The sequence below is a fragment of the Calypte anna genome, chromosome 20, assembly GCF_003957555.1.
Source record: "Calypte anna isolate BGI_N300 chromosome 20, bCalAnn1_v1.p, whole genome shotgun sequence".
Lineage (NCBI taxonomy): Eukaryota > Metazoa > Chordata > Aves > Apodiformes > Trochilidae > Calypte > Calypte anna.
The window spans coordinates 5,033,347-5,047,521 of NC_044265.1; the positions used below are offsets into that span (position 1 = coordinate 5,033,347).

The 14,175-nt window shown below is 49.0% G+C and overlaps 2 protein-coding genes across 11 annotated transcripts in view; one reads left to right on the forward strand and one right to left on the reverse strand.

Annotated features, from left to right (window-relative positions):
* The window catches only part of PLCG1 (phospholipase C gamma 1), a 40,962-nt gene extending 38,679 nt beyond the window's left edge, over positions 1-2,283 (forward strand). Inside the window, exons 30-32 of one of the 2 annotated variants that reach the window (XM_030463198.1) lie at positions 217-305; positions 891-1,075; positions 1,627-2,283. In XM_030463198.1, the coding sequence (XP_030319058.1) occupies positions 217-305; positions 891-1,075; positions 1,627-1,669 (317 nt within the window). In that variant the 3' untranslated portion in view covers positions 1,670-2,283. The remainder of the gene's footprint in view (positions 1-216; positions 306-890; positions 1,076-1,626) is intronic. The other variant, XM_008506340.2, reaches the window with a different exon arrangement.
* Positions 2,284-2,744: 461 nt separating this feature from the next.
* Positions 2,745-14,175, reverse strand: part of ZHX3 (zinc fingers and homeoboxes 3) — a 45,586-nt gene continuing 34,155 nt past the window's right edge. For all 9 annotated transcript variants that reach the window (XM_030462821.1, XM_030462819.1, XM_030462820.1 and 6 more), the window contains 2 exons: positions 9,885-12,814; positions 2,745-8,490 (listed from right to left, as the gene is read on the reverse strand). In XM_030462821.1, the coding sequence (XP_030318681.1) occupies positions 8,480-8,490; positions 9,885-12,657 (2,784 nt within the window). In that variant the 5' untranslated portion in view covers positions 12,658-12,814 and the 3' untranslated portion in view covers positions 2,745-8,479. The remainder of the gene's footprint in view (positions 8,491-9,884; positions 12,815-14,175) is intronic.

A 14,175-nucleotide genomic window follows, 5' to 3' on the forward strand; every position in this document is an offset into this window, starting at 1 on the left:
TACTGCCAGTCCCCAGGCTGGATGAGTCCCCCCTGTGCCAGGTTATATCCCCAACCTGATAAAGGAAGGAGGAAGCCATTTGTTAACATTTCTCAGGGCTGACTGCCACCTGTGGGGTTGCTAGAAGTTTAGAGAAGACCCCCTAGAGTTATGTGTGAGGGGAACAACATGTCTCTGCCTGTGCCAGGAGTGACACCCAGGCTGTCTCTGCTGCAGGTCTCCGAGCTGTACCCCTGAAGAACAACTACAGTGAGAACCTGGAGCTGGCTTCCCTGCTTGTCAAGATAGACATTTTCCCGAGCAAGGTAAGGCCATAAGGGCATCCTGCTTGGCTCACCCCTGCAGTGCCACAGCCTTGTGTCCCCAGCAAAGCTCAGTGGTGCCTGGTCTGTGCACACACAGGGCAGCTGAGCTGTCACTGCTGCACTGCAGGGAGGGCTGGTAGGATGGGAAGCACCAGGCTCACCTCCTGCAGTGAGCCGAGGCATTTCAGGCAGGGTCTTGACGTGACTTGCCTGGAAATCCCTTCAGCAAAAGCTGGAAGAGGCAGATTTGCTCCATCCCAGTTCCTGTCTGCACTCCAGGGAAGTTACAGCTGAGTATCACGGAGCCTGGCTGGCCCAGGGCCATCCATGTTGGCATAAGCGAAAGGCAGAGCTTTTTCAGAGACAAATGTTTCTTCTGTTTCTTCATTTTAAACCATCTTGGAGGGAGACAGCAGTGTTTGTTACAGACAGAGCTACTGCAACCCCCAAGCCCCCTGAGCTCTGCACACCTTGCATGGCAGCTCAGAGGGCAGTGAGCCCCTGACCCAGGACTGCCTTTACAACAGGACATGTACTTTGCAATCCCAAAGCCCTTTACTACTGGTTGTATTTTGTTTTTTCAAGGAGAATGGTGAAATAAACCTCTTCAGTGCTTCAGCCCTACGGGACCGAGCAGGGGATGCTTCCACTCAGCTGCTGGGCAGCAGGGGCAGAGAGGGCTCCTTTGAGGCACGGTACCAGCAGCCCTTTGAGGACTTCCGAGTGTCCCAGGAGCAGTTAGCTGATCACTTTGAGAGCCGGGAGCGAAGGTAGGCCAGTGCTGAGTGAGCATGAGACCCCTCCTTGCTCATCTCTATGTTGGAGGCAGAGAAATCTCATCTCCCACTAACCCATTGGAGGAGCTTGTTTGCTGCATGCAACCCCTGAATTTCAGCATGAAAGTTAATGGAATCACAGAATGGTTTGGGTTGGAAATGACCTTAAAGATCATCCAGTCCCGACCCCCTGCATGGGCAGACATCTCCCACTAGACCAGGTTGCTCCAAGCCCCATCCAACCTGGCCTTGGACACTTCCAGGGATGGGGCAGCGACAGCTTCCCTGGGCAACCTGAGCCAGGGTCTCACCCCCCTCATTGTAAAGAATTGATTCCCAATGTTTAAGCTAAGTTGTGCCCAGCCCTATGTGAGTCACTGCTTCAAGGTCTGTGGGGTTGGGGTGGGACAAGGAGCTGGCACCTCGTGGCACTTTCCCCGGGCATGGGGGACAAGCCAAGCCCCCACTTTCCTCCTTGACACCGGAGCATGGACCTTTATCACACCCAGCCTGAGCATGTCCCCTCTCTCTGTGCCACCCTGCAGGGTACTGCGGAGGACCCGGGTCAACGGGGACAACCGTCTGTAGCCCATCTCGGGGGGTGAAAGCACCTCCAGTGCTTGTGAATCTCACGGCACGCTGTGAACTGGTTTCTATGGAAACGGCACTGCTATGGCCTACTTTCAGGCAGCTTTTCCAGTTTCTCTGCTGAAGTGTGTTTTGAGTGGAGAACTAAAAAAAAAAAACACAAACCAATCAAAAAAATCACCAAAAAAACCCAAAAACAAAAACAAACCCAAACAAAAATAACCCCAAGCCTTCACCACCAAGCCCTTAATGAAGCACATCGGGGTATGCAGATGGTGACCCGCCGAGGTGAGATGGACCTGTCTATAATAGCAAAGAAAAGAGACCTGGGGGGAAAAAAAAATAAGAAAACCCCCACCAGCCCTCTGCCATGGCTGCTCCACCTGTATTCCTGGAGATCCCGCAGCTCCTGGAGGACCTTTGCAGCCATCCTTTGTGTACCTGTTCCCAGTACGCTGGCAAAGGAGGGACTTCAGCGACCAAGGCAGCACAGATCTCTGTCCTGGTGGTATTGCATCTACCTACCTGTATAGCCACTGCCTATGGGTCCAGTAGTGAAACATTTACAAGGCCTCTCTAGCTTTAAATGACAATAAAAGTGTCAGTATTACACGTCTGGTGGCTCAGATGTCTTGGTGGTTTGCACGCCCCCCCCCCCCCCCCCCCCCCCCCCCCCCCCAGCATACCTGCCTGGTCTTGCAGGGAGATCTGGAGTGTAGATCCCACCTTTCTCCTTGCTTTAGGAAGGTCACAGCGATCAAGGGAAAAAAATTAACCAGGAGCAACCCCAGGTTTAGTGTTGCTCACTCAAAAGGATAAAACAAAGATATAGGCCACAGATGCACATGCTTTTCTGAACTGGTCTGGGGACAAGAAGGTACTCCAGGCTGCAGAAGGGCTCCTAGGACAGAGGGGTCTGGGCTCTGTCTTGCTCACTCCTGGCCTGTCCCCACAGGTAAGCTGTTGTGTTATTCCCCACTCCCAGCCAAGCACCCAGGGTAAAGGGGGCAGCCTGGCATCACCAGGTATATGGGCATCATCCCAAGCCCACGTGCAATCACCACTCAACTCCTGCTCGTCTTTTACGCTCTTTATTTAGGAACAACCAAAAATGTCTGGTTTCATTTCAACAAACTGTACAAGCAAGCTCTTCCCCTCACCCGCCCTCACATCCACATATACAAAAGGAAGGGAAACTTGCCATTCACTTCTCAGAAGTGGCATTGTTGCTACAGGGAGTTCTTGCCCTCAGAATAAGAGCAGGTAAAGTCCATAGCAGGTACAAGCTACCCTAGCCTAATAGCCACAGCCCACAATCACAGGCAGCTTCACTTTTTTTTTTTTTGCTATTTAATACCTTTTCCAAAAGTAAAAACTATTTCTTGTCTCACACGATTGCCAAGATGACCATCTAAAATTGTGGTCTTAAAAAAAAACAAAACAAAACACAATAATAACCCCACTGGAACCCCCCACACCTCCCTGGTACAAAGACGTTTAACACAGCAGAGCCCTTGCTCTGCTCCCTAGCTGCACGGCCACCCTTATGAAAGGTCCCATTGCAGCTACAATTACATTTTCCTTTGGATAAATCCAAGCAAAAAATTCCAGATCATTCAGCACCAGCATGATTTCTAAATAATAATAATTAAAAAAAAAAAAGAGACCCCATTAGGCTGACTTTGTGGTCTGCTGAGAAACAAAGTGATCAACACGCTGTTCCCAAAGTCTCTCTTTTAGTGCAATGTTAGTATGTGCAAGGGGAATCACAGCCACGTACCCATAACACCACCACGAGCCAGATGGGGCAGAGAGAAAGTGCAATTTTTAGCAAGACATTTTCTATGCCATGGATTCCTAGCCCAACCTTCACTAGCACCAGTAAGCAAGACTCCACCTAATACACCCTTCATCAGTACAGGGAAAAAGTGGCTTTAATTCTGCCATCAAAATATGGCTAATGTCAGCCAACAGAGCACATTTTACTGGAACAGGCAATAACAAGGAAGTAAAAAACAAAAAAATATAAAGTAAATCACTGCTTAAGTAACAGAGCTTTCTTGCTCTGCTTTAAAGTTTTGTGATGCCAATCCAGCATTCCTGGCAGGGACCACTGCCAGTAAAACATACAGCAGAAAATCAACTTCAAAAAAAAAAAAAAAAACAAAACAAATAGCTTGCATGGGTCTTATCCCCCCCCCTTCCCTCCATTTTTAATGTTGCCTCATCTCAACCTGGTCATTTTTGTGATCAACAGAGAAATTACATAAGGTTACTGCAGTGAGCTGAACCACATTAGGCAACTGACAGATTTGTAGAGTGAAGCCAAAATTACCTGGACAACAGGAGAGATAACTTTACAAGCATTTTAAATACTATCAGCTTGACAGGAAGGTGCAGCATCATGTTAACTATATCTAATTCGTGCCTAAGTGCTGAAAATCATCTTTCTCTTCTGATTCCAATGGTACAGCTTTCAACCATCACCTTTCCATTAGCTTGCTTATGCAATGTCTCTAAGAGAGGGGCTGTAGGGAAGACAGATCACAACACTTCTACATGTGACCAAAACCTGTTGCTTTTCATTATATACCCAAAACCCTAAATGGAAAACCAGCCTTTTATACCCTCCTGAGCAGAAAGGGGACACTTAAAAAAATTTAAAAACAAAAACTATATTTAAAAAGAATTAATTAAAAAATTAACCAAGCAGGTATCTTGCAGCTCCAGCACCTGTGTGAGGTGAAGGTTCTGCATTCAGCTGTGGGCTGACTACAAGGGTTTCTTATCCCAGGTGCCAGCAGCTACTGCTTTTGCTGGTAGCTTCATGTGGTGACCAACACAAGCCCTTGGTAGGGAGGGGACATGCAGCCACCCTGAATACCTGTGGCTGGATCTCTGCAGGTGCACACTGCTGCATGCCCTGCATCAAAGTGAGCACCTTTGGCTGTGGCTGTGATGGGCAGCACTGCTCAGTTCTCCAGCAAGAGGAAAACAGGAGCTTGTAAATCTTGGTTTGTTTAGTATTTTGTTAAAAAAGAAAAAAAAAAAAAAGCCAATTAAGGAGCTGAACAATCAAGTACCCAAATGAAATACAGTGTCATGTCTAGAAAACTCATGGCATGGCCTGCTGATAATAAAGTAACTCAGTTCCTTTCATCAAGGGAACGAGCAGCCCTTTACATGACTGAGCCAGGTACAGCACAGATCAGGGTTTTGGCTTCTTAAGCAATTGGATTGTGCCCTTAATCTAAGCAGCCTCAGAGACAGAAGTAACAAGATTCACGGGGATTAAAAATGATGGTTACTATGGTGCCTGTCACACCCAAGCTCACACACACACAGGGGATGGAGGTGAAGATTTCAATTTCCCCTCCTTAACGATGCTGGCTACACAACCTCTACCTTACACCCTTGCTTTCAAGTGAAGAGAGTCATCTTTGATTAGATGATGATAAATATTCACACAATGTGTGGAATTGTGGTGACACTTCCTCTTAACACCAGAAGAGCTGCTGCTGGGACTGTCAAGCTACCTCTCAATTTTTCCTTTCAGTTTCAGATGCAAACACGTTTCTCACGTCCTGCACCAAAACCTGAGTCTGTTTGGAGATGACACCTGCTTCAGCTTCAAAAACGATACAATAGGGAAAACAGAGGACCACAGAGCTAAACTCTCAAAAATCTTCAGCTTCTACTTCCATGGAGATTTCAAGTCAATTTAAAAAATGCAAATAACAAGGAATGTAGGAGTTAGGGAACGCAAATACTTTGTGATTTTTTTTTTTGTCTCTAAATCTTACCCTCCCCATGCAATGGGGTTTGCCAGCCCCGTCGCTGTGTCCAAGGGGAGTCTGCATGGAACCACTTTTTAAAATTCCTCCGACCCAAAGAAAGAAAACTCCTGCTGTGCTTGTATGAATGCATGGAGACAAAGCTCAAAAACCTCAGCAGCTTCCAGCCCTCAAGGCTGTTTTTTCTGTGTACACCGGGAAATTCTCCCTCCAGCTCACAAGACTTCTCTTTTCAATTTTTCTGGAAAACTGGTCGATTACAATCCAAGTGCAAAATATTTCAGCTAGTACATGGAAAAATGGTTCAAAGGGACCAGTTCATACCATAGTCCTTAAGCATTTCTGCAGATGGAGCGGGGAACACTCTTCCAGTTAGCCATAGGCCTAAACGTGTACACCAAAAATCCTGCAGAAAATCACCTTGAATGGGCAGACTACACTTCCAACACATTTATATAGCAAGTAGTTAGTAAAAGTGTACATTTGTAATGTACAGCTTAATGCAAAAAAGAATCAATGGCATATCTGAACTGTATATATGTGTACTTAAATAAACCTGCATGTACATAGACACTAGAGAGTAAATTGACCTACCTGTATTTGTTCTCTGAAGGTAACACTGTACATACTCTCAGGCCACACCATGCCCAGCTCTGCTACCTCCAAGCTCTAGGATCACCCAGATTCTCCCATCACCTGTGACATTTTGGGGTGTGTAGGATCGCACTTGGTGAGGGTGAACCCCTGGGGCTGGTCCCAGGGATGCTGCCCACCTGAGCCAACATGAGGCCAAGGTGGGATGGCTGCTGGTTACACTCCCAACTACAGCTCAACCAGCAATCCAGTTTCTAAAGAGAAAGAAACTGAGGGAACCTGGTGTGACAGCAGGGTGCTCCAGGTCACCACCACCCCTGCCTGCAGTCTTTTAAGGCAGGGTCTGTCTGACTGCTAAGGGACTGTCTGACTGTAACAGTGTGGGTGCCTGCAGCTGCCCCAGCTCTCTTTAGGGTGTGGGTCACCTCATTCTCAAGCAGATGCTCACGTGTGACACCATGAGCCAGGGGAGCAACATGAGCTCAGGCACTGCCACCTACCTTGGAGGCATGTAGCAGGTGAGAGGAAGCCTCTTGCAAAGCACTGAGCAGATAAAATCCTTCCTAGTACTTGCTCAAGGCTGCCTCTTAAAGGGGGGGGGATGAAGAATGAAGTGGGAAAGCAAGGGCAATTAAAGGTGGAAATCAGACACCACCTTTGGAAGAGGTTCTGAAAGAGCCTTTTTGTGTTTAAACCAGATTTTTTTGTAAATCTCTGGCTCCAATCCTTTGGGCCTTGCTACCCACCCTTCTAATAAAAATCATTTACCACCAACAATAAAGTCTCCCACATTAAAAAGCTCTCACTAAATAAAAATTTTCTACTGAAAAAGCCTGGCTGAGTTAGCCTGGCAAAAATAGAGAGCTGTGACTACTCTCCATAAATACATCAGCGGATAAACACCAAAAACTATTTAAGTTAAAGGACAATGTTGGCTCCAAAACAAACCAGGGATGAACTAGCCATGAATTAATTCAAACAAGAAATTTAAATAGTGTTTCTAACCATTCAAAGGCAGTGAAGTTCTGGAATAGCCTTACAAGACAAAAGTGAAGGCAAGACATGGAACCAATTTTGAGCTGGGATTTGATTAGTTTGTGACAGAATGGTCTGACACAGCATTTGGCTGAACTGCACAGTTTTCCCTGCTCAAGAGTTTCACTTCTAGACCTTGTATGCTATTAGAAAAGAATCTTATAAAAATGTTCAAGTAGTTGCATCACAGAGCAACCACACAAGACAAAGTTAAAAATATACAGGTACTGGGAAGCAGGAAGGTTAACTGGGAAATTTATTTTGCTGTTTTGTAAGAACTATTGCAGATGAGCTGGAAAAAGAAAAAAGGAAAAAAACCAAAATAAGTCTGGAGCAAACACTTGAAGTTACCAGTGCTCCAGTGCTGCTGCTGAAGGATCTGTCATGTAGGGCTGCTAGAGGAAAACTTCCTGATTGCAGAAGAGCTGCTGCTGCCTCACTGATCCCTTGGAGACAACAATGAGTTGAACCACTCACAGCAACACTGAGCATTCTCTGTGTTTGTTCTCTGAAGAACAGCTTGTTCTCTCTGAACAATGAAAAGGATTCCAGGTCAGGATGGAAAAATTATTATGTGCTAGTTCTCAGTGATTAAAGGGAGACTTGGAGGTTTAATAGTCTGCTACAGTCTGTCTCCAGGAGCTCAGGGGAAAATATTCTAGCCTGTAAGGGACAAATGACACCAAATTCCATCTCCTGGGTTGTCTGAGTCTGGGAACCTGCTACTTAATGGAGAGTATGCATTGCTAAATCTAATCTCAACCTTAGGGATGAAAAATCTCACTCAGCTCCCACTGGACTTTCATGCAAGAGTGGCAGTCTTCTCAGATACTCTTCCTGTCCTAACACACACATAGACTCTTGTGTGCCTGCAGAGCCCTTCACTGCCAGGGCTCAAGGACCAGAAAGGGTGGAGAGAATATATGCAGCCATGCCAACCTTTAGAGAACAAACACCTTAACAGACAGAAGGAAAAAAAAAAAAAGTACTGTGCCATGATAGTCCATATTTAAGCAATGACCTTGTTTACACAATGTCTGAGATTTGTTATGCTTGTATAGGCAGCTGTAGGCATCGGTATACGAATATGAAATCTGAAAGTCTGTCCACTGGAAAGCAAACATGAGCATCCTATTTCCTGGGTGCAAGTTGAGCCCCCGCCAGCTCTCAGCCATCTCCTTGGCTGGGCCACCAAGAGCTCTGCACTAAGTGCCCAGTTTTTGCACACATTCTCCCTCGTGCTGTGCTCAAAGGTCTCATTTATGGCAGTGCTTTATCACCATGTCCTGCTCCTGAGGTTTGGATCAGGCCGGCCCAATGATTTCTGAAAAACCAATAATTCCTTCTCAAGGGTAAGAGTGGATCCTCCAGGGCTGGTGGTTTTAGTTCAGTCTGTTTCTGAAAAAGAACAGAGGTGTTAAGAGATGCTTTGACTCTCCACAGGGGTGTACAACCCAGGAGGGATTCTTGGTGGAGAGGAAGGGGTTCAGGAGTGCTTTGGGATGAGCAAAATTGGGAGCTTTGAAGGCGTCAGCTGCAGAGAAAGCCAGACCCATCCAGAGAAGCCAGGAAAGCCAAAATCCTCATGGGAGTGGAGCTGGGCTTTGGCCAGTGGCTGGGCTAAGGTGGGACACAGCCCTCTGCCATGCACCCTCACTGAGCACCTCCTCATTGCCACCTGGGGTGATGGGGCCACTTGCCTTTGGAGGGCTTAAAGCCGAAGCACTTGGGGGTGCCAGCAGGGGCCTGGCCATCAGAAAAGCTGTCCCACCCCACACCCCCCCCCCCAGGCTGCAACTCCCCTCAGCTTGCTCCTGCAGCCACAGCCAAGCACATGTGGCAACAAACACCCAGACCCCAGCAGCAAGGACAGGGGACAGTCACACCCACACTCCATCTGCTCTTAGATAGGGGAGGGAAGTAATGAATTTTAGTGGATTTTTTCAGTGGATTTTTTTTAAGCCCTCCAGCCATGGGAGAAGCATGTGGGGGACTCCAGAGCAAGGCAGTGGGGAGAAGATCCCAGCATGTCAGCAAAGTGTGTGGAGCAGGTGAGGGGCTGTGCAGCCCCTAACAGGACAGGGCCAGTGTTTGGCCATCCCCATCTGGTGGGAACCCTGCCAGGGAGGAAACAGCCCCCAGCTGCACTTCTGAAGAACCCATGGAAAGGCTGGGAAACCACCTCTCCTCTCCTATACACACACGCCTTTCCAAAGTGAGTCTTGGAGGAAGGGCCAGTGGTGGTAAAACCCAACTCTCCATGTCTTCTCCCCCTTGCAGCCTCCATCTTCAACATCCAAGTCTTGCTCCACACCAAAAAAGGAGAGGATGCTCAGGAGAGGAAAGGGGAGAGGTTCTTGCCTAGGCAAGCAGGCATGGGTTATGTCTGCTACCCAGGGCCAGGGAAAGGCATGGAAGGAGTATGTGCGGACAACAGCCTAGTCCCCTCCTTTGCCAAATACCCATCCCCTTCATAAATAAACCCAAGGGTCACCTTCCCCTGGGACAGGTAAAGGACCGTGCACTCCTGCTGGTTTTACTTCAACTTAAAATAAAGCCAGGATTCAGCTGCAGAGCATCCGCAGCACCCAGTGGCCAAGGCAGGCAAGGGTGGGTGGGCACCACTGCACATCACTGGACCCTCCTCCCTCATCCTCCTTCCCCAGGGCTTCCTCACCCCCCCTCACATCCCAGCAGCTGCAGGACTGGACAACACTCAACCCTTCCCTACACAAAGCACTGCTCACCCCAACCCTCCCACGGAGCCCACCCTGCCCGAGGTGTGGGCTTACCCAGCCGGGCAGCGGGTGGTGGGCCAGGAGCATCTGGGGTCCCAGCGTTGCCTTCCTGGCTTCCCGGCTCCCAGGACTCGCTGCTCTCCGACACCTCCGAGCTGGCCTCACAAGGTCCTTTTCGGCTGCCTGCCGCCTCACTGGCCTCCTCGGGGACGGGGCCCTTGCCCTCTTCCTCCACCTTCATGGCAAACCAGGCCTTGAGCTGCTGGGCACTGAGGTGGGCGCGCTCGCAGAGGCCGGGCAGGTCCTCCTCCCGCAGCCCTTTCTGCTTCTCATAGTAATCCTCCAGCACCTCCCGGCTGGAGGGGCTGACATCCACCAGCCCCGGGGGGAACACCCCCCGCCTGTAGTTCTCATACCACTTCAGCTGCCCGTTCTTGTAGCCGTACCGGCTGTCCCCGAACCAGCGAATGACCTCAGCCCGCGGCAAGCCCGTCTGGGAAACGATGGCATCGTACTCCTGGTTCGTGGGGCGCTGGGTCTGCACAAACATCTGCTTCAGCAGATGCCGCTGCTGGGCTGTTTTTTTGAAGTTCAGTTTGGTTTTGGGAGGGGTGGGAGGCCGGCTGGAGCCGCCGTCCCCTTTCTCGTTCACACCAGCCCCTGGTAACTCGTTTTTGCCGTTCGACTCGGTCACTCGGAGGTTCTTCAGGTTGATTTTGATGGGACTCACTTTTCGCTCCAGTGAGCTGGGGTTGCCAGAGGCATCAACCGAACCGTTTTCGCTCATGGCCCTCAGCTCATCTGAGGAGTCTTCCCCTTCCCCACCGCCATTTTCCACGTCCTCCTCCTCCTGCCGAGCCACCTCCTCCACCTTCTTATTTTCTTCTGCCACCTTCTTCTTCCTCCTCTCGGAGAACCAGCTATCAATCTCCCTCCGTGTCATCTTTGTCTCCCCCCTCAGGCGGTTCACCTCTTCTTCCGCAGGAAGGGGATTTTGGGCAAAACTGCTCTCCAGAGCCTTCAGCTGCTCCGGTGCCCGCTCTTTGTACTTGGTTGGGGTGAAGTCGGGTGCCTGGTGCCATGACTGCCGCCGTGGTGGGTGGTGAGGAGCTGTCGAGGCTGCTGCTGCCGCTGCCACAGGGCTCAGCTCAGCTCCCCTGGGTGAGACATCCAAGGCTACTTCAGGCAGGGAATCCAGGGCATTGTCTCCGGGGAAGATGGCCCGGCCACCTCTCACGTTCCTGTAGTGGTACCTCCTGTCACTGAACCATTTTCGAATCTCCTTGGTGGAAAGGCCTGTGATTTTTGTCAGCCGCTCAACTTCAGCTTGGCCAGGGAACTGGTTTCTGCAGAAGCTTCCTTTCAAGGCTGAGAGCTGCTCATGGGACTTTTTGTTTTTGTAGACGTTGGGATCCAGGAAGGTCTGCGAGGAGATGGCTGGGCAGGCGCTGAGCAGCGACTGACCGCTGTTGACCACCTTCACCCCCGACGTGTTGCTGGAGGTCACCGTGCTGTGCTGTGCTGCCGGCTGTGTCTTGGGGACTGAAGTAACCGCCAAGCTGAAGGAGGAGTTGGTGCCCTTCAATCCATTTGCCATGATGGGCTGTGTGACCAGCAGCCCCCCTGTCCCCTCTGGCTGCCCCACCACATGGCCTGGTAAAGTCGCCTGAATAAGATGGGGGACAGTTCCAGGACTTGCAACCAGAGGCGTGTTCAAAACTGTAATGGTGGGTTGAGGCACAGACTGAATAACAGTGTTGAACATCTTCTTCCTGGCATCTTCAATCTCTTCTGGTGACCAGCTGATGCCCTGCTTCAGCCTCTGGGCAGTGAACCAGATCTTCAGCTGCTCTTCTGGGTACTTTGTCACCACAGTCAAGTAGCAGAGCTCGGCTTTTGTGGGGTAGGGAAACTTGTGGAAAGAGTTTTTGAGGAAGCTGTTGGAGTCCATGGCAGCATTGTACGTTGGAATGCTGCTCAGGGGGATCATCACTTTGGGAAGGGACTTGGATGTAGGTAGCTGCTGATGCAATGGGGGTTGCTGCTGCAGTGACACAAGTTGTGCAACACCTGCCTGCAGAACGGGGACATTTCCTATGATGGAGCCATTCACTATATGAGATGATTTTGTTGAACCTGCAGTGGGCTGGCTGACTGGTGCAGACCCATTTGGGAATGAATGTTCTCCATCTTTCCCCTCCAACTCACTGCCCAGCTGACTTGACACATTCTCCTTCAGCGTATGGATTTTTTTGGCCTCTGGTTTACCTTTCATTATTTTCATGATGGGAGTTTTGGTAATGATAATTTCAGACTGGCCATCTGCACCTTCTTCAGGGACATCTCCCGGAAGGTCATGGCTGCTGGTGGCCTCACAGAGACTTTGCTCCACAGTTGTACGACTGTCCTGCTTAGCCACCCTCCAGATGAAGCCTGTTTCACCGGTGTGGGACTCTGCATTGTGGTGTGAGAGCCCTTCGTGGCTATTTGCCAGGAAGTTGCACGCAACACAGGCAAACGCGGGGTCTTTGCTGAAGTCTAAGTGCTCAGAGTCCAAGTGCCCAAAGAAGTGGTGAAGGTCTTGAGATCCAAAGTCACAAGACTTGCAGATATAAGTGTCACTCTCAGCAATACCACGGTGCCCGTTGGACAAAGCTCCATTATTACTGCTACTGGCACCAGCATCACTCGCTGCTGGCCCTTCTGGGGGAGCATCTTGTTTTGTTCCTTCACGATCATCTTCTGCCTGGTCCAGTTCAGTCTCCTGAAGCACCAGTGTTTTCACTGGTATCATGCAAGGAGTTGTGGATTTTCTTTTGCTGGCCATCACTACAGTCAATCCAGATGGTTATTTTTCTTCCGTTTAAATGAAATTAAAATTTAAAAAGCGCTATCACAAGTGCTCTGTGGTCCAGATTCCAGCAAATTCATGATGTCCCAAAGAGCTGTCAAATGTTGACAAATGTTCATACTTGCCACTGAACCTGAGGACAAGGAGAAGAAGGAGGAGTTAGTTGCTTTGGCATCAAAGCACAACTGTCCTAGTACTTAAACTGTGTCACTTGATAAATCATATTCTGCCTCTTTCACTGGAAAAATTTAACTGGAACTTGGACTTACTTTATTTTCACATACAACCAATAAATTACCTGTTTAAAAACCCACATGCAAACATACCTGTTTTACTGCCTGCATCAAAACCACTGAAAATTCCCCTCACTGCCATGCCAAGACCCATCAGGGAGAGCAGTGCCCGGGCTCCCTGCGTGCCCGGGCTCCATGCAGGAGTGATACCAGGCAGGTTTACCCTGGGAAATCTGCCTGCTTTCCATCAAAAAAATCTGATGAAAAAATCAGATTCCGCACAGAACATTTTCATTTCTTCAAAATAGGCATTTTCCAACCATACTGTTGGGAAGTTTCTTATCAGCTCAAAACACCGTGCCCATGCCAAGGGCTTCTGCCTGCAGAGATGCCTGAGCTCTGCTGCAGGGAGCAAAGAGGTTGAAGCCAGGGCAACATATTTCAGTCCTCCTCACCCAGCAAGCCCATGAACCATTTGGGAGATTTCTCTCCCCACCCTGTGCACCCTTCATTGCTGTTTTAACAGAATCTGTTGTGCCTGTGGCTGGAGCTGCAAGAGAGGGTAGAGTGCAAAACTCAAGGGCATTGTCACACACATGTTCCTGGCTTCCTGCCTGTCCCTCCTGCCACCTTCGCAGCTTTTGACATTGACACAACTCAGTGCACTGCAGTAATTTCCTAAGAAAGTGCAAATTCTCTGCAACACAAGCTCATTTTTCTGGGCTTGAGATGACTCAAAATCTGCCAAATTAAAATAAAAAGGAAAAAAGGACCTTTCTTTTTTTTTTTCTTTTTTTTTTTTTTTCTGAAGCTAAAGCAGTTTCTGACCTCCTCCAGCCTGTGGAAGGCAGGGCTGTGTGATGCCACAGCCTTATTTCTGCCCTGATGCAGCTTTGCCATCTGCACAGTGGATGCTCCGTGCCTGAGATCACGACCCGAGGGCAGCAAAGCTGTAGCTGGCACCAGGAGTCACTTGCCTGGTGACAGTCCCGGTGACAGGGAAGGCAGCACATCTGAGGGACCAACATTTCTGCCTTAACCCCTCCGTGAACCTTTTTTACAGAAAGTCTGGTTTTGGTTTGTTTTTTTGTTTTTTCCCTTCAAACATGGGGATAAAATGGTGTTTTTTCCAGACTGTGAGGTCACTTGGAAGTGTAAGGATGCGTTGATTCGTTTTAGAAAGATTCAGTGCCAGATTTTCCTGGGATTTACAGTAACAGTACTTTATAAAAACACTCATAAAAAGTTGAACTAATAAAAA